This window comes from Zootoca vivipara, chromosome 6 (assembly GCF_963506605.1).
Source record: "Zootoca vivipara chromosome 6, rZooViv1.1, whole genome shotgun sequence".
NCBI lineage: Eukaryota > Metazoa > Chordata > Lepidosauria > Squamata > Lacertidae > Zootoca > Zootoca vivipara.
This window is the reverse complement of record NC_083281.1, coordinates 89080130-89098473: the sequence shown is the minus strand read 5'-3', so window position 1 is coordinate 89098473 and position 18344 is coordinate 89080130. Positions and strand designations below refer to the sequence as shown.

Below are 18344 nucleotides of genomic sequence, written 5' to 3'. Positions count from 1 at the left end.
TCTTTCCTCCAAGAACCAACCAGGTGTGAGAAGAGGAGGTTTTTTTTTTAATTCTTGTTCACATTTATCCATAATAACAAACACCACCAGAAATATAAAAATATAACTTTCTACGTTCGTTGATTAATGGATACACAAAGAACCAAAGAAAGAGAAATATATACATACACAATTAGTGTGTGCATTTTGGTAAAAAACAACAACAATACAACCACCACCTTGGTCACATTTAAGAAAGGGAGGAAACGTCAGCCTAGACGGATTGACATGTGTCTCCGCTCAGGCCCCTCTTCCTGCACCCTCACAAGTCCCCCAGCCGCCCACTGGGGTGGGGTGGGGAGAATAGCGCTATTTGAAAACAAACTCTGCGTCAAAATGCATCTCTTTGCAACGCTGAGCCGAAGGGAGGAGTTTCAGATGCAGCCCGAAGAGGCGTCAATTAAAATAAAAACAGTGGCTTGTGGCCAACATTAGTCCTATTCAGAGTAGACCCACTGGAATGAATGAACTTCAGCCTATTAATTTGAATCAGTCAGATCTAAACAAATGGCCAAAAAAGAGAGAAAGAAACCCTGTCATTTGTCTTTTACACAAATCAACGGAGAGGTTTGCAAATCCCAGAAGCAGGCTGGCCAAATGATGGTTAGCTTGTTTAGTAGTAAGGAGGGGGGACACAGGCCTCTACCTCCCCCCCCCCCCCCGCCAGTGGAGTCTGGAGACCAAGGAGCTGTTCAGGGTGCCGAGAAGATGGATGCTGGGGTGAACTTGGCTTGGCCCTTCCGTACCTCCTGGTGCAGCTGCTCCTTCAGGGTGGAGATCTGTGGGAGAGGCAGGCAGCAGGGGTCATTTGGGTCCTCCCGTGGTCATAGCATCCCCACCCCCAGGACTGCCACAGACGCACCTGCTCCTCAAGGCTTTTGACCCGCTGCCGGTGGGCCCGCTCCCGGGCATCCAAGGTATGTTCTGCCTGGAGCTGAGAGCTGCGCAGCCGCTCAGCCTCCAGCTGTAGGTCCTGCCGATGTCGGGTTGAGGAGTCCGCCCTGGTCTGGACCTGCTCCAACTCTGCCACCTGTGCCTGGGCAAGAAGAGGGTGAAGGAAAACCTCGCCAGCGGGACCAGCGCCGCCTTGAGCCTCATGGTTGCTGGGACACCCAGCCGCCTCCCCAGCAAATCTCCCAGAATTCAATAGTTGCAACCACCTCTGCTTTCAACTGACAGCTACCTAAGTTCCTAGTCCTTAAGACTGGAGATCAGCCTTTTGAAAGCATGTGCAGTGCCTACTGATCTCCTGCAAGCCTAGGCAAAGGCCCACCCAGGGGCAGGTGGTCAGTGTTCTGCAGAGCTCCTTTTTGCCCCTCCATGGTTGAACCAGAGAAATGAGGCAAAAAGGCTATGCTGAATCTTTGAGCTCCTTGTGGGGTTTGGCAACGCTTGCATTTCCTTAGCAGGGCCAAAGGCAGAACCAGCAGGAGGAGACTGGCAGGCAAACTCCTTGTGGAGAGAGACAGGGCAGGAGGCAGAAGAGAGGAGCGCTCCTTGTCTCCTCCTAGCCAAGACAGCTGGATAGCTCAGTTGGTTAGAGCGTGATGCTGATAACACCAAGGTTGCAGGTTCGATCCCCGCAAGGGACAGCTGTGTATTCTTGCATTACAGGGGGTTGCACTAGATGATCCTCAGGGTCCCTTTCCAATTCCAGGATTCTGGGATTCTATGGCTGAGGTCCAGCCTTGGGACATGGGGGGGTTGGAGCAGGCAGGGCTGCTCCCCGGGAGGCACCTGGGCCTGGCTTTCCAGAGCGCCCTGGGAAGGGCACCGGGACTCCGCACTAGGGTCCTCCGGATGGTGCCGAGCTTCTCCAGGGGGAAGGCAGCCCAATCAAAGGAGAGAAAACAGTTGAGCACACCAATCGGAATGGAGGAAATTTGAGCGGGGGAAATTCAAGCATCGCCTAAAAGCGGGGAGCAAAGCTTGACTGGGTAATCGCAGCCGGGTCAGATTCCCCAAGGCAGAAACCCCACAGAGGCCACTTGGGGAGGGGGCCTACTCCTGAGTAGGTGCGCCTAGGACCGCTGAAGCAGATGGAGAAAGGAGATGTGATGGCCCTCCAACAAAGCAACTGCAGACAGAGGGACTGGGTGCAAAATTTACCATCTTGAGAACGACTTCTTTTAAAGGGAGAGAACTGCCAACAGAGTGTCTTAGTTCTTGGTATGGTGGTCTCCCCTGCACAGGCCCCCAGGCAGACTGGCACATTTGAGTCAGCTGCAGAAGGGAGGAAAACCTTCATGGGGGGGGGGGGGAATCGTTACCTCAAGGAGACGAATCTGCTGCTGAGCCTCCGTCAGCTCCTGCTCCACACCGGTGAGGGACCTGTCCAGGCGGTCCTTTTCGGCAGAGAGGCGCACAGAGTCCTCGTGGGTCTTCAGCTTCTCCCGCTCCACCTGGGAGTGGGGGTGTCAAAGCAGAGGTGTCAGGAAGCCGAGGGCCCGCCCCCTACCCCCCGCTGTCTCTTGCCAGATGTGTTTCTTCACGGAAACGCACTCTGCGCATGCTCAAGCTGTTCTTTCATTTTTTATTTTTATTTTTAAATAATTGTTATTGGATTTTACATAAAGAAAAGAAAAAAAAGTAAATACAAGTAATATAAAACAATATCATCAAATCTTGTTCTTCAATGTTCTTCACATATAAAAACAAAAATAAAAAGAGAAAAATAAAAAAAAGAGATATAATCATACTTTTCAAATTCGAATCTAAACCTATCGGACTTCCTCATTCCCCCTTCTTGAGTTCTCAATAATTCACTAATTATTGCAGTTTCCAATTCTAAACACACATTCTTTCTTCTAAATTAGAACTTCTTTTTAACTGTTAACCCTTCACACTTCACATTGCTTTTTTTTTACCCAATATTCTCTACCTTTTACCCAAAAATGTTCAGACTTAACTAGTAAACTCTTTTACCCCCTTATCGTTCCCACCCACAAAATTAAATCTACCCCCCCCTTTCCTTGGAATCGGTGTCTCCAGAGAATTCAGCCAGCTCCTTAATACATTCCGAGTTCAGACCATTTTTTATCAGTCAATAAAGATTAATACAATTCTCCCTCACCCCGCTCCTGCTCTGTCCCAATCTAAATTTTGCTGAACCCTTTCCCCCGTTCTTTCAGAAGGAAGGCAAGCTCCTAGAGACCACCACCTGCCCCTGCCCTCCCTTCTGCTCAGACCCCGAGGGGCTCACCTTGTCGAGGGTCTTCCTGAGGGCATTCCTGTCCTTCTCCAAGCGCAGGGACGAGCGCTCTGCCTCCCGCTTCTCGTTCTCCAGCTGCGCCAAGGCACGCTGCAGGCTGCTGACACGCTCCTGGAAGAGGCGCCTGTCCCCCTGCACCTTCTGCAGGCTCCGCAGGCCGATGGCCTCACTTTCCTGGCTCTGCCGCAGCAGCTGCAATGGAAGTGAGGAGAGAAAGGCAATGCGGAGCTCTGCAGGTGGGCCTGGCGGGACCATTCGGCTCCCTCCATCCCTGCCCACCTGCCTGGTTCAAACCACACGGTGCCTCTGGGGCAACAGGTAGGAGGCTCAGGGGGCAGGGGGAGGCCCGGCTCTGGGCACAGGATCCCACCTCCCAGCACCAAAATTTCCATAAAAAAAAACACCAACGAAAACATCTCAGGCTCGAGTCTGCCAGACCCTGCTGGGACCTCAGGAGGAAGTCCTGCAGCTACTTCCCAGGCAATAAAACCGTTCTGCGTTGTATTATGCATGCCTGGCGGAATTTGTGCAGCAGGTTGCAGAATTCCATTTTCCCTGGAGCAGAACCAGAGTATTTTTGCTGGAGGGGGCGACCTGCTGCCGCTTCCCCCTCAGTGTTCCGCTGTGGGCCTCTCCTCCAACCCCCCCATCCCATGCTCTGTCCAGGGGAGGGGAGGGGAGGGCCAGGGACTCACTTCTTCCTGCTGCTTGACCAGCCCCTCCAGCTCTTCCTTCTGCAGCTCCAGCTCCCCCTGCTGCCCCTTCATCGCCTGGAGCTGCTCGGAGAGGATCCCGTTCTGCTTCTTGGCTTCCGAGACGGCCTGGCGGGCCGCATCCAGCCGCTCCTGAAACAGGCAACAACGTGGACGTGGGTTCTTTCTGTGAAGCCGCCCCCCTTCCCCCATTATGCTGCCTCGCCTGCCCTTCTTGGGGTGGGGGACTTACAGTACCAGTGGAGCCAACCCAAGGGCCTGCCTGGCACTCTACTGATCAGCCTGCTTACCTGCAAGACCCTCCGGTCGTGCTCACTGGCCGTCAGGGCCTTCTGCAGCTGCAGCACTTTCTCCTGGGCTGAGCTGGCGCTGCTTTGGCTCTCGGAGAGGGAGGCGCTGAGCCCCTGCACCTTCTCCTTCAGGGAGCTCTCGGCCTCCGTAGCCTTCGCCAGAGAGAGATTGAGGCGGTCTAAGGACAACTGCAAGGCGCTGGCTTTCTGCTCGGCCTCAGACACCTGAGGGGTGGGAGAGGACACAGATTAGGCTGCGGGGGGGGGGGGGATAGAATCATAGAGTTGGAAGAGACCACAAGGGCCATCCAGTCCAACCCCCTGCCAAGCAGGAAACACCATCAAAGCATTCTTGACATGTGGCTGTCAAGCCTCTGCTTAAAGACCTCCAAAGAAGGGAGACTTCACCACACTCCTTGGTAGCAAATTCCACTGCCAAACAGCTCAGACCCTCTAAGTGTCTCTATTTTCCAGGAACAGTCCCGGATTTACAGAAGCCATCCCGCTTTCTGATTTGATCCCGGAATGTCCCGTTTTCCCTTACGACGTCCCTATTTTCATTGGAGAAATGTAGGAGGAAAAGGAGTTATGCAACACACACACACACACAGAGAGAGACCCGAGCCAAGGAGAGAAGTAACTATACAACCTTTAGAAGACATCTGAAGGCAGTCCTGCATAGGGAAGTGTTTTTTTTAAAGTTTAATGTTTTATTATGTTTTTATATCTATTGGAAGCCGCCCAGAGGGGCTGGGGCAACATAGTCAGATAGGTGGGGAAGAAGAAGAAGAAGAAGAAGAAGAAGAAGAAGAAGAAGAAGAAGAAGAAGAAGAAGAAGAAGAAGAAGAAGAAGAAGAAGAAGAAGAAGAAGAAGAAGAAGAAGAAGAAGAAGAAGAAGAAGAAGAAGAAGAAGCTATTTATACCCTGCCCATCTCGCTGGGCTTCCCCAGCCACTCTGGGCAGCTCCCAACAGAATATTAAAAACGTGATAAAACATCAAACATTACGAACTTCCCTAAACAGGCCTGCCTTCAGATGTCTTCTAAAAGTCAGATAGTTGCTTATTTCCTTGACATCTGGGAGGGCATTCCACAGGGTGGGTGCCACCACCAAGAAGGCCCTCTGCCTGGTTCCCTGTAACCTTGCTTCTCGCAGGGATGGAATTGCCAGAAGGCCCTCAGCGCTGGACCTCAATGTCCGGGCTGAACGATGGGGGTGGAGACACTCCTTCAGGTATACTGGGCCGAGGCCGTTCATGGCTTTATTGAATAGGACGTCCCTATTTTCATTGGAAAAATGTTGGATGGTATAGAAGCGGTGTCCCAATGGCTCTTGAGAGGTGGCAGCCAAATAAATCCTCTTCCCCACTCGCCGGTTGCATGTCCTGTCCACAAACTGCGGCCAAGCAGAGCCGGCTGCCACCTCCTATGTTCGCAAGAAGCCTTCCAGGCTCTGACCATGGAGGTCCTAGCTTCATCCCCAGAAGCACCTCAAGGAAAGCTGAACCCCTTACCTTCCCACCCAGCCACCGTCCTCTCAGAGGCTGCAAAGAGCAGCCGCTGGCAGTCACTGCAGGCAAGGCTGATCAAGATGGCTTGAGGGGGGGAGGTCACCTGTCTCTGCAGGACGTCGATTCTGTCGTGCAGCCCCTGGATCTCCGCCTCGCGGTCGCTCAGCACCAGCTTGGACCTTTGCAGCTCGCCCTCCAGCGACCGCCTCAGGAGCTCCAACTTGGTGCTGCGGCTCTCGGAGGCATCCAGGATGTCTTTGAGGCGACGCTTCTCCAGCTCCTGCTTGGCCTCGCTGGCCTTCATCTTGCCGATCTTCTCCTGGGGGAAGAAGAGAGGAGCCATTGCCAGTTGCCTTAGGGCTTTTCTGAGGAAACTGGCCGGGTTGAAGACTGAGGGAACAGAGAGTCTGGAGGGAATGAGAACCTGCTGAGAGGCAGAACTGGACAGCGGGCCCAACAGTGTTTTGGGGGGCACAGAGGCGTCCACGAACTGCACCTTGCCAGGGTCTTCTTGCTCCTCTCAGCCAATGGCTTCTGGGGGTCTCTCTGGCAGAAGGACTCCAGAGGAATCCCAATGATAATTTGGGGTTCTGGGCTTCATCTGCATTAATTGCCTTAGAACAGGCATCCCCAAACTGCGGCCCTCCAGATGTTTTGGCCTACAACTCCCATGATCCCTAGCTAACAGGACCAGTGGTCAGGGATGATGGGAATTGTAGGCCAAAACATCTGGAGGGCTGAAGTTTGGGGATGCCTGCCTTAGAATTTGCCTCCTTTTTCCCATTGGGAAGGATATGCTTCCTTTAACTTTTCCTCTGCATAAATTATTGCTCTTTTTATGGCTTAGTGTGGAGGGGGGAGGTCAGTGGTTTCAAGGAGGTGCCCGAGACACAATAGCTTCCGGCAATTCCCTCAGTCCTGAGGGAAAACTCTTTCCCCCTAAAGTTGCCTCCTTTCCCCCGAGAATTTGGTCACCTCACATTTGTCCGGGGAGGAAATGACCTGGGATAGGACTCCCCCCCCCTTCACACGCACAACTACATGATTATAAAACCTCCAGTGTTAACCACACCAAGCCGGGGGGGGGCAGTCTTGAAAACAACCCTTTTCTTCTCATCTGGCCATTTTGGCGATTAATTCTCCCCACCAGCGCTCAAGAGATCTCACTGCTCTCCTCCAGCCAAGTTACCTCACCCACACAAGTGCCGCCCTTTCCATAGAGAAGCCTGGACCAGCCCCAGGCACGGAAAAGCACTCTGCACACGCTCAGTGGCACTTTAAAAACAAACCCCAAAACCTTCTTGTTGTATCAACACTTTTCAGAGCAGTTCAAGTATCGCGGGGGAACATTTCGCAAGAATTTGAGCAGCTCAGCAACATTTGCCAAGAAAGAAAATCTCTCTCTTCTGAGCCAACATTTAAGCAAACATTTTCTAGCATTTTGTTAGGGATTGGTCACACACTTTAGTGCCCCCCATGCCTCCTGCTCCTCTCCTTCCCTCCCTCCCCACCCTCTCAGCCCCCCCCCCGGCATGGGGACCCCTTCTTCCAACTCTCAACCCAAGAAACCCAAGAACAGCAGCCTCTTTCTCTACGGGAAACAGTGCCAAGCTCAGGGAGAGCCCGACTGGTGGCCCAGACCTGAGCTCGACCTGCTGCTCCAGCTTCACGGCCCCCTCCCCTCTGCCCCATCAGCTCAGCATGTTCCTTGGCCTCTGCCAGGCCCCTTGGCAGCCGCCCAACTTTGCTCCGTGATCAGAGCAAAATATACGCCAGGAGGCTTAAGTTTGTTCAGAACTGAGTATACACTTTCAGAGTTAATGCTAAATACATTACTTCCGGTCAATGAACCACCATAGCTGCTAGACGGCTGTGAAAATTTGCAACCCGGGCTTTTTAAGACTCATCTACCCAGATATTATCTGAAACCAAAGGGGCACATTGGTTGCCAAATGTGGATTTCTCCCCCCCCCCCCCGCGGCTCTCCTACCCCACAAGAGGCGTGATCCACACAGATTGGCTGATGGGCAGGCCTTGTGTGGGTGAAATGACCCCTCCCAGCCCATCCAGTGATGGACCTGGTGACTGGGGAGGGAGCTTCAAGCCCACTTTCTGTTCCCCCTCCCCCCCAGGTTTTGATGCCAGGGCCAAAACTGAGGCCTTCCAGGAGTGAGGAGGGCTGGCAGTAGAGGTAGAGCTCCTTCCTCACACACTGACCTCCTGCTGGACACCTTCCTCGCCCTGCGGTCCTGCTTCCCTGCCTAGCATGGCCTCACCTGGGTCGCCCTGCGCTCGCTGTCGGCCGCCTGCAGGCTCCTCTCCAATGCGGCCTGCCTGTCCGCTAGGGCCTTGCGCTCCCTCTCGTTCCGGCGCAGGGTCTCCTCCTGCTGCATCAGGGCCGTCTGGGCGCCGCTCAGCTTCCCGTCTGCACTGCGCCTCCCTGCAGAGGAGGAAAGAGGGCAGAGCACTCAGCAGGCAGAGTCAGGGCAAAGGGAGGGCAGTGCAGGGTGAAATCTCCCCTTGAAATTTCCCCAAGAAACCTCCATCTCGGCGGAAAGCAAGGACACACACCACGGTGTGGATCTCACAGTGACTCTGGGGAGTCAGCAAATGCCCCCCAACCCAATCTCTCAGCAGGAAATGGCGTCACCCACCTCAGTCCCTTAAGGCTGATGAGTAGAAAGAGACCTCTCCTTTGCCACCACCCCCCCCCCCACACACATGGGCTCCATCCTGCCACAGGCTGCTACGTCCTTAAGGCCTGCCATTTATTTTAGTGCAGGGGGGCATCCCACACTTCACTTCCCCGGTGGGAAATGCAGTTTAACGGCTTAGCTGATGTTTTCTTAACATCCCCCCCCCCCCGCTCTTCTTACAAAACTCAGGAGGGGGTGTTCTTCAAGGGAACCTTTGAAAAGACCACCACAGAAACGAGGCTGGTGGTGACTAGCGCTGGGTGATATATCAATATATCGTCCAAAAACTATTTGAAATCTGTATTGTGATATCGGTTTCATAGCTTCTGACCTGGCAATATATCATGAACCACGGCGTTTGTGTGTGCTGTGCAAAAATCACAAGGTGGGAAAAACCATGAAGCCAGCCAATTCCTCTACACAGCTCCATCCTTATTTCAGGCATTGCGATATATCTGCATATCACAATGTTCAGCTCGTGATCTATTGCGATATTGGAAACCAGGTATTGCCCAGCCCTAATGGTGACACAAGGGAACCAGGTGGCGCTGTGGGTTAAACCACTGAGCCTAGGGCTTGCTGATCAGAAGGTCGGCGGTTCGAATCCCTGTGACGGGGTGAGATCCCGTTGCTTGGTCCCAGCTCCTGCTGGTTCGAAAGCACGTCAAAGTGCAAGTAGATAAATAGGAACCGCTACAGCGGGAAGGTAAATGGCGTTTCCATGTGCAGCTCTGGTTTGCCAGAAGCGGCTTTGTCATGCTGGCCACATGACCTGGAAGCTGTACGCCGGCTCCCTCGGCCAATAATGCGAGATGAGCGCGCAACCCCAGAGTCGGTCACGACTGGACCTAATGGTCAGGGGTCCCTTTACCTTTACCTAATGGTGACACAGCAGAGCAGACTGTGACCTCCGACCCCCTCCAACCCACCTTCATCGCATTCGGCCACCTGCTTCTGCAGCTGCTGCACACGAGTCACAGCGACGTCCCGCTCGGCCTCCATCTCTGCCAGCTGGCCGTTCACGGTGCCCAGCTGGGAACGGGCTTCGTCCTGGACCCCGAGGAGGACGGATGGAAAGGGGGGAGAGGAAGGGAGGAAGAACAACAAGGCGATTGGCTGTCAGGATCTGAGCGTGGAAGTGGCCTTGGCCCACAAAGGCTCAGAACTTTGTGGGAAAGCAGAGATCCGCCCGCCCCTGCACCAGCCATACCCGCTCTCGCTGCGTCTCCCTCAGTTCTTGCAGGAAGTCCCGGAGCGCGGAGCGCACCACCTCTGGGTCGATGTCGGCTACCAGCTGCTCGCTCCGGCTGGGGGAGCCAGTGAGCTCTGGGGAGAGGGGACGGGAGGCCAAGCTGCCTGCCTGTGGCGTGGGGCTGCCTGGCCCATCTGTGGGGACGTCCCCTAGAGAGAGAAAGCACAAAGGAAGTGGCTGCCAGTGTCGAAAAGCGCCAAGGTCTCAGCAAAAGGCCAGTGAGCAGAGGACTGTGGCTCTCTCCCGGCTCAGAGGGTGGCACTTACCCTTCGGGGGGGAGAAGAGTCTCTTGGGGGAGCCGCCACGGGCCCTGAAGGCAGGGCTGGGGGCGCGGCCCCCATGGCCGATGCCCATCGTGCGCCGGAGGGCTGAGTGGAGGCGGCCCAGCTTGAACTCCACGTCGCGCTTCAGGCCCTCCACGCGGGCGAGCTCCGCTTCCAAGCCGTGGACCCGTCCTTCGGAGGCGCTCAGCCGCAAGCTGAGCTCGGCCCCCTCGGCCTGCGCCTTCTCCAGCTTGATCTCCAGGTTGCGGCCGTTGTCTACCAGCTTCTTCTCGTTGCCGCGGGCCTCCTCCAGGCTCCCCAGAAGGCCTCTCTCCCGCAGGCGGAACTCGCCCTCCAAGTCCACGATCCTCCTCTGCAGGTTGAGGAGCTGGCGAGGAGGGAAGAAGAGGCACAGGCTGGGCAAGCATATAAACCACCCCAAACTCTGTGTTTACCATCAGAGGCCCTTCTTCATGTGCCTCCTCCAGGTGAGGTCCGGAAGGTGGCAACGCGAAGAGGGGCCTTTTCTGCAGTGGCTCCCCGTTTGTGGAATGCTCTCCCTAGAGAGGCTCTCCCAGCGCCTTCTTTGCGTATCTTTAGGCGCCTGGAGAAGCCAGGCCTTTGGCTGATTAATATCCTACAGCCTTTTAAATATGTCTGTGGGAAGGGAGGGTTATTGTTTCGTTGTCTTGGTTTAATTATTCACTGGTGTTTTATCTTGTCTTTTACTCTGTGAACTGCCTTGAGATCTTTGGATGAGGGGCACAGTATATAAATTTAATAAATAAAATAAAATAAGTCTGTTGCGGGCCACATACAAGAAGTGGGCAGAGTCAAGAGGCAAAGAAGTGCTGCCAACTGAACTGTACTGGCTTCAATTTTTTACTGGAGGAACGTCAGAATAAAACTTTTGGTCTTGTGCAGGTCTACTCAGAAGTAAGCTCTGCTTGGGTTACTCCTAAATAAGTGCACAAGCAACTAAGGGGGAGGGATGCAGTCCACCCCCCCCCCTTAATCAGTGGTGGGGCTGACAGAACGAGCCAATAATTTTATAAGTTGTGTGTCCTTGTTTCTCAATTTGATCCTTTTACATGGTTGGGTCTGTTTTGTGGTCTTTTATGTCGTTATCTTTTACTGTTTATAGTTTAGTAGTTCTTTACTGTAAAAGTGCAAACTGCTTAATTATTACTTGCTGATATTTAATTTTACTGTTTACTATGCTATTCTACGTGATATTGCTTTATTTCATACGAGTTGCTTATTTTAAAGTTATATTTTTAGTGTGACTTTTGTGTTAGATCAGATAGCTATTAGGTGTGTGATCTGTGCTATTCTGTTCTTTCTTCGGCTCGAAATCCGCCTAGTGTCTAGTAATACAGAAAGGCAGGATACAAATATAAAAACGAAACGAAATTGCACATGGCAGATCAGAAACGGAGCTTTCAGCCAAGGGCACCCTGAAGCCACATCTCCAGGCTGGGCTCAGGTCAATCACACTCTGCCGTGGGAATTCACCATATATCAAGGTCCCGGGAAGCAGCACCCACCCCAGGAGAGCTTGAGGGGATTTCCTGACTGCCCAGGACAATGCCCAGCTGCAAAAGGCTTGCAGGCCAGGCCCTCACCTCCTTCCGGGTCGACTCCCGGGTGGCTTCGCTCTCCACGATCTTCTGCTTGAGGCTGAAAGACTCCCTCCTGCTCTCCTCGTCCCGCTGCTCATCCAGAGCCACCCGGGCCTGGAGCTCAGCCACCTCCTGACTCTTCTTGGTGTTTTCGCTGTCAAGCATCTTGACCTGTGCAAAGGGCGGCAAAGGGAGGGATCCTGGTTCTTGCAAGGTGAGAGAGAGCAAAGGGGGTGGACCCGGAGGTGGGCGGGCCCTTGTCTTTTCAGAGGGGCAGAAGGAAACTTGAGAGGGAGGAAGGATGTGGCGCTGCAGCAGAAGTGGGCTGCCGCCATTCACAACTCGTCGCAACAGGGTGAGCTCCCATTGTTTGGTCCCAGCTCCTGCCAACCTAGCAATTCGAAAGCATGTCAAAGTGCAAGTAGATAAATGCTCCGGCGGGAAGGTAAATGTTCTTTCCGTGTGCTGCTTTGGTTTCGCCAGAAGCGGCTTACTCATGCTGGCCACATGACCTGGAAAAACTATCTGCGGACAAACGTCGGCTCCATCAGCCAGTAAAGCGAGTTGAGCGCCACAACGCCAGAGTCGTTCGCGACTGGACTTAACTGTTGGGGTCCCTTTACCTTTATAATCTGTTGGAAGGAAGTGATATTGTCCATTCTTTTGATGTTGGACATTGTTTGAAGAGCGTGAGGCATTGGAAGAGGTAGCTAAAGAATAATCTGTACATAGCTAGTAGCACATAGGCCAGGCACCCCCAAACTTCGGCCCTCCAGATGTTTTGGACTACAATTCCCATCTTCCCCGACCTCTGGTCCTGTTAGCTAGGGATCATGGGAGTTGTAGGCCAAAACATCTGGAGGGCCGCAGTTTGGGGATGCCTGACATAGGCAGTCAGGTAACCACACAGGTTAGCTACCTATAAATCAGATGGTGTTGGGCTGAGTTCTGAGAAGCTCGTGCAACGGACTGATCGATCGCAGGGCCGTGCAAACTAAGGCTACCTGGGGGAGTCACTTCTCCGCTTCTTGAGGGCTTCCAAGTGGCATATTGAAGTCCTTACTTGGTACTGTATATAATGCTTGCTGTTCAGAATAAAATATTTAATCTTCTCACTCACTTGTGTTTGCATTACCTCTGAATCTCATTTTAAAAGAGCCGCCTTGCATTTGGCAAGACATAAATTGGCCAGAGCAGTAGTCAACAGAATACCTAGTCTCGCCTTTGCATCAACTGACTGTCTCTTCCCACCCAGTGGAAAGGGAGGCTGAGTCGTGGCTCCCACTTCCCTGGCAGCCCCTCCCCCCTCCCGTGCCAGGCCTTACCTGCCGCCGCAGCTCCTGCAGTTCCCGGCGGGCCTCCAGCCGCGAACGCTCCACGTCCTGGAGGCTGCTGCGGAGGTCGGCAGCCTCCTTGCCCACAGCTGCCCGGGCCTCCTCCAAGATGGCGACTTTCTGCTCCTTCTCCTCGTTGGCCCGCTTCAAACTGGAGGCAAAGCAGAGAGGAGGGGTGTTTGGACCCCAGCAACGTGGTCCTTCTGGCCCTCGGGGTGAGAGGCCTAGGAACCAACCACCAAGATGGAGCCAAGCTGCGAAGCTACCACATGCTTCCTCCGTTCACTCTGTGGAACTGACTCTGCCATTATGCCCCTCTTTAGAGACAACGAACTGAGGCTGTGAGACATCATGTGGGGTGGAGGAAGAGATTGAATCTGTGGCAGAGGAGGGATTTAGGCAGGCAAACCGTGGTCCCCTCCAGGTTCAGCCTTGCCGGTCTTTAATACATCTGCCCCTAGATCTGGCACTCTTAGTTACCACACCATCATAGATCTCTTCCCAGACTCCCTTGCTGGAACCCCCAAGGGGTTCCTTAACTTTCTGTGCTTGGCACCAATATGGTTTTCACTTTGTGTTTTATGGCCCTTTTATACTTATCCCCTTATTCTTCTGGCTGGTCTCCTGCATCTTGGAGAGCAGGCCCTGGTTCTGATTTTGAAGAATCACCCAAACAGGGGGGGAAATAAATTAAAATAACCCTTGTGACAGATCAATTATATGCGTGCTATAACTACACTGCTACAGCTCTGTCTTTTATATATCATAGTTTTATCACCCTGCAATATATTATAAGATGTACTTATAACAAGATGTGTTGTGTACATAATAGATCTGTCACATGGTTGATTGATTACTTTTCCCTGTTGGGGCGATTACTCAATATCAGGACCATTTCTTTCTTTCTGTCTTCTTTTGCAGCACTGAGAATCGCCTTTTTCCTTCTCAATGGCTTCTCTTTTGCGAGGTATGCAAATATTCAAGAGGTGAAGTTTAACTGTACAGGTGGCCTAACTAACTTGGATAAGTGTGGCAATTTCTGACCCCCCAAGTGTCCCTATTTTCCAGGGACAGTCCCACATTTACAGAAGCCGTCCTAGTTTCTGATTTGATCCCAGAATATCCTGCTTTTCCTTAAACAGTAAAGGGACCCCTGACCGTTAAGTCCCTGGAGTGGAAGGCAACCGAGCCTTCTCTCCCCCACCTGACGCGCTCGCTCTCGGCCCTCTTCACAGCGACTCGTAGCTCCCCATTGGACCTCTGCAGGGCCTCCTTCTCCTTGGCCTCATCGCTCAGGCACCTCCGCAGGTCCACGGCCTCCTTGCGCTGAGCCTCCAGGGCCTCGTGGGCCTCCCGCGACTTGCGGTGGGCCTCCAGCAACTCCCGGCGGGTCTGGTCCCTCGCGTCCTCCAGCATCTGCACCTGCATCTTCAGCTCCTCCACCTGGCCAGAAAGAGGATGGAGCAAAGAGCCAGAGTTGGGCTCCTGCTGGGAATTCTGAGGCTGCCTGGAGCGGGAGGGCAGGAGTGCGGGGAGCTGCCTTGTGCAGAGTTAGGCCCTCAGCCTGTCCACCTCTGCTGTGACGGGCAGCGGCAGGTGCTCTCCTGGGTTCAGGCAGGGGCTTGAACCCGGGGCCTTCTGCGTGCAGTGCAAAGCAGCTGCTCCACTGAAGGGGTAACAGACCTCCTGCAGAAGAATGGTGGGATAACCAGCCTCACATAATAACCAGCATGCTTAAGTCTAATTAATGCATGAAGGAGTTAATGCCATAGAGTAGGCTGTCCTGCCAGGCTTAGCAATGTCCATTGCCCTTACCTTAAGTGGAAATAGGTAATTTGGTCTTCCCCAGACTACCAGAGCAGCTCAGGTGGTGGTGTCATTGTCACTGAATCTCAATGAAGGCCTCCCTCCCTCCTCTTGCCCCCTCACCTCACGGAGGGCCGACTCTCGCTGTTTCATCAGATCCCTGGCCTGTTCGTGGAGGGCCTTCACCTCCCGTTCGTGGCCCAAAATGGCCTCCTCAAACTGGGCACGCAGGCCCCGCAGCTCCGAGTTCAAGGCGTTGATGGTGCTCTGCAACAAGGCAAAGAAATTGAGCCCTCTGGCTTAGAAGAAGCACCCTCAGCAGCCAGGCACCATTTTGTCTGGATAACGGAGATAGGGAAGAATATTCCAGAGGGAGAAAATACAGAAAAGGCCATGGTGGAAGAGGCCTGAACGAAGCCCCCCAGAGCCAAGGAGTTTGGCTTCTGCTTTTGGCTTATCCTTGCATAACGCTCCATATCCTACCAGCCAGGGTCCAGTGCTATTTTTCTATCTAGAAAAGGAGGTGCCGGAACTCACCATGAACACCTCTCTTGTTCTCTTATACTGGCAATGGGATTCAACTAAGTTCTGGCTTTTTTTAAAAAAAAAAGCCCTGCTTGTATGCAACACAGACTGAAACACCAGGCAAAGGGTGCGACCTCCTGAGAAACTCAGATCACGCTTGAAACAACAAAGGAAAAGATGGAGCAAGTTTCTAGCCCTCAGTGTCAAAAGCAAGTTGGAAACATCCGCTTCCACTTCCGCTGTCGAAAAGGGAGAGGCAGAATAAAGCTTCTAGCAGCACAGGGGGGCTTTCAAGCACTGCAGAGCTCCCTACTCCGGAAAAAAGTTGTGTATGGGAGGGACAGGGACGATGACGAGGGGCTCAGAAAAAAACGAAAGTACAATTCAAGTCTGCCCCATACACATAAGCTGAGCCAGGTTGCAGGAGCTGGCCCTTTGTGCTACAAATAGAAGGCATCTCAAGGCAGCCCTGTTTAGGGAAGCTTTTAATGTTTAATAGATTATTGTATTTTAATATTCTGTTGGAAGCCGCCTAGAGTGGCTGGAGAAGCCCAGCCAGATGGGTGGGGTATAAAAAATAAATTATTATTATTATTATTATTATTATTACCCACCTGCTTCCACACACATTTGTTCTCCATCAGACAGCCCCCCCCCCCGCGACCCTGCCACCGCCTACCCGCTCTTGCTCCTGCAGACTCTGGGCGTCTCGCTTGTGCCTCTCCGCCTCCAGGCTGACGCTGGCCAGGCTCTGCTGCACTCCTGAAAGTTTCTCCAGGAGAATGGCCTTCTCCGACTCCTTGAGAGACAGCGCCTGGGGGTGAGGGGGCAAGGGAGTCAGTAGTGGCCTCCGGAGCAGCAGGGAGCAGCCACTGGGGAGCCACATCTCCCCTTTTTTATTTTTTAAAATAATTTTTATTGGATTTTATCAAGAAAATACAAAAAAAAGAAAAATACAAAAACAGTTTAACAAATCTTATTCCCCCAAATTCTTCACATCTCAATATCAATTAAAATAGATAAAAAAGAAGAAAGAAGAAAAAACAAAAATAAAAATACAACAGCACAATTCTATAACTTCTGATCTAAACATTTCGGACTTCCCCATTCCCCCTTCTTGAGTTCTAATTATTATAATACCTCTCGCAGCTTCCAAATCTAAAATCACATTCTTTTTTTTTCTAGGTTTTAACTTCTTTATTACCAACAACCTTTCTCCCTTCAAAATTACTATTATTTAACTACTACTCTCTACCTCTTACCCAAAAATATTTAAATTTATCATCAAAATCCTTTGCCCTATTATTCCCACCCACACAACAGAATCTCACCCCCCCCTTTCCTCTGGAGTCGGTGTCTCCAGATGCATCAGCCAGATCCTTGATACCACCACATCTCCACTCTTGTAACCCTCCTGCACACAGAGGGATGTCTGACGCCTCGGTGATCTCTGGAGCTAGGTGGGCCGTCTCTCTTTCCCCACCCCAAAGCCTTGGGCTATGGCCAGTGAGGAGAGGCACCAGGCGAGGTTCCTCTTTGGCAAGATTGGGTGTCCTGCTTTGGAGAATTTACGGGGGGGGGGGAGTCTTGCAGAGCTGGCAGTGGACTGGGGCCTTGCACCTAGTGGCATAGCATGGGTTGCCAAGGCCCGGGGCCATGCAGAGAGGGTGGTGGGGTAAACAGATGGAGTGTGCATGCACATTCAACTGCCTAAAAGTAGAATTGTTCCATTGCCTGGTGAGGTCGCTTACTGTTTTGCACGGAGGAGCCGTTTTCAACAGAGCTCAGTGGTGGAAGCATACATCTTCAACACAGCAGCACCAGGTGTTGAAATTTTGCACCCCTAAGAATTCTGCACCCGGGACAACCTCCCCCGTGGGCCCCCCACGCTACGCCACCTCTTGCACCTCCTTCCTTCCTCCCTTCCTCCCTGCCCCGTCCCCCAGACTTTCACCTGCTGCTTCTCATTCTCGGCCAGGAGGAGTCCCTCGTCCCGCTCCTGCTGGAGGCTGGTGATCTCCTCGCTCAGCTCCTCCTTCTCCGCCTCGTGGCGGGCCAGGATCTCCTCGCGCTCTTGGCTCAGCCGCTGCAGCATCTCCTCGCGCTCTGCTTCCAGCTCCAGGCGCAACGCTTCCTGCCAGGTGGACAGGGTGAAGAAAGTATTTAGGAGTGGACCCTCCCCTTCCCATGTGGACATGGGAAGGCCTCCTCCACAGCCAAGTTTCAGTGGCTAAAAAGAATCACTCCTTGTCAATCAACCGAAAGCTCTCATACCAGGTGAGTGAGCGCTTGTCCCAAGACTGATTCCTGCAGCAGTGCTGGGCAATAATTTGGGTTTTCAACATCGTGGTATATTGCCAGGTTATATCACCCGGGTCACCTGCCAACGACTGAGCAGCTGTGCATGCTTAACAGCTTAGGGACAGCGAATGCCCTGCATGTTGGGGATCTGGCAAGGCACCTTTGTATCCATTTGTGCAAGCCCCACAAACATCTGGGGCCTTCTGCAATCCAGGCTCCTCACTCCTCTCTGCAGCCCTGTCCCCCCCGAGGGCAGCGTGATACCCGGGGACCAGATTGGTCCTGGACCCAGCACTCTGCACCTGGCCGGGGGGCGGGGGGGGGGGGCGGTACGTACTTTCTCCCTCTGGAGACAGTCCACGTCCTCCTCGTGATCCGCCTGCGCACTCCTCAAGGCGGCCTGGGTCTCCTGCTCCGTCTGAATGAGCTTCTGGGCTGCCAGGTCCTTGTCCCTCTCCAGCTGGCTCACCTCGGCCTCCATCTCCTTGCGGACAGCGGACAGCTCCGCTGGGGCAGGACAGACAAACAGAGGTCAAGACAGCAAAGGGGGGTGGAGCGAGGAGGGGCGATTATCAGAAGAGGGGCTTGATTGGGGGCAACGACAGCCCAGCGGGCACCACCGTGTGCAAGGGGGCGTGGCTAGGCTTGAGAGGGTGGCGGCTTAGCAGCCGAGAGCCCAGCCTCTGTCGCGAGAAAGTCCCGTGTCCCCCCCCCCCTTCTAAAGAAAGGGAAAGCAAGGAGGGTCCCAGGTGCATTCAAAGGGGGCAGGCACATAGCTTAAA

General features: G+C 53.2%; 1 protein-coding gene across 4 annotated transcripts in view; it reads right to left on the bottom strand.

The window, feature by feature from the left end:
* Nucleotides 1-23: 23 nt before the first annotated feature.
* CROCC (ciliary rootlet coiled-coil, rootletin) overlaps nt 24-18344 on the bottom strand; it is a 53993-nt gene continuing 35672 nt past the window's right edge. For all 4 annotated transcript variants that reach the window (XM_060276317.1, XM_060276318.1, XM_060276321.1 and 1 more), the window contains 18 exons: nt 17900-18069; nt 17216-17395; nt 15941-16075; nt 14860-15003; nt 14135-14373; nt 12922-13081; nt 11600-11767; nt 9978-10362; nt 9670-9860; nt 9389-9509; nt 8040-8203; nt 5867-6082; nt 4254-4478; nt 3946-4095; nt 3242-3442; nt 2310-2441; nt 902-1075; nt 24-818 (listed from right to left, as the gene is read on the bottom strand). In XM_060276317.1, the coding sequence (XP_060132300.1) occupies nt 732-818; nt 902-1075; nt 2310-2441; nt 3242-3442; nt 3946-4095; nt 4254-4478; nt 5867-6082; nt 8040-8203; nt 9389-9509; nt 9670-9860; nt 9978-10362; nt 11600-11767; nt 12922-13081; nt 14135-14373; nt 14860-15003; nt 15941-16075; nt 17216-17395; nt 17900-18069 (3242 nt within the window). In that variant the 3' untranslated portion in view covers nt 24-731. The remainder of the gene's footprint in view (nt 819-901; nt 1076-2309; nt 2442-3241; nt 3443-3945; nt 4096-4253; nt 4479-5866; nt 6083-8039; nt 8204-9388; nt 9510-9669; nt 9861-9977; nt 10363-11599; nt 11768-12921; nt 13082-14134; nt 14374-14859; nt 15004-15940; nt 16076-17215; nt 17396-17899; nt 18070-18344) is intronic.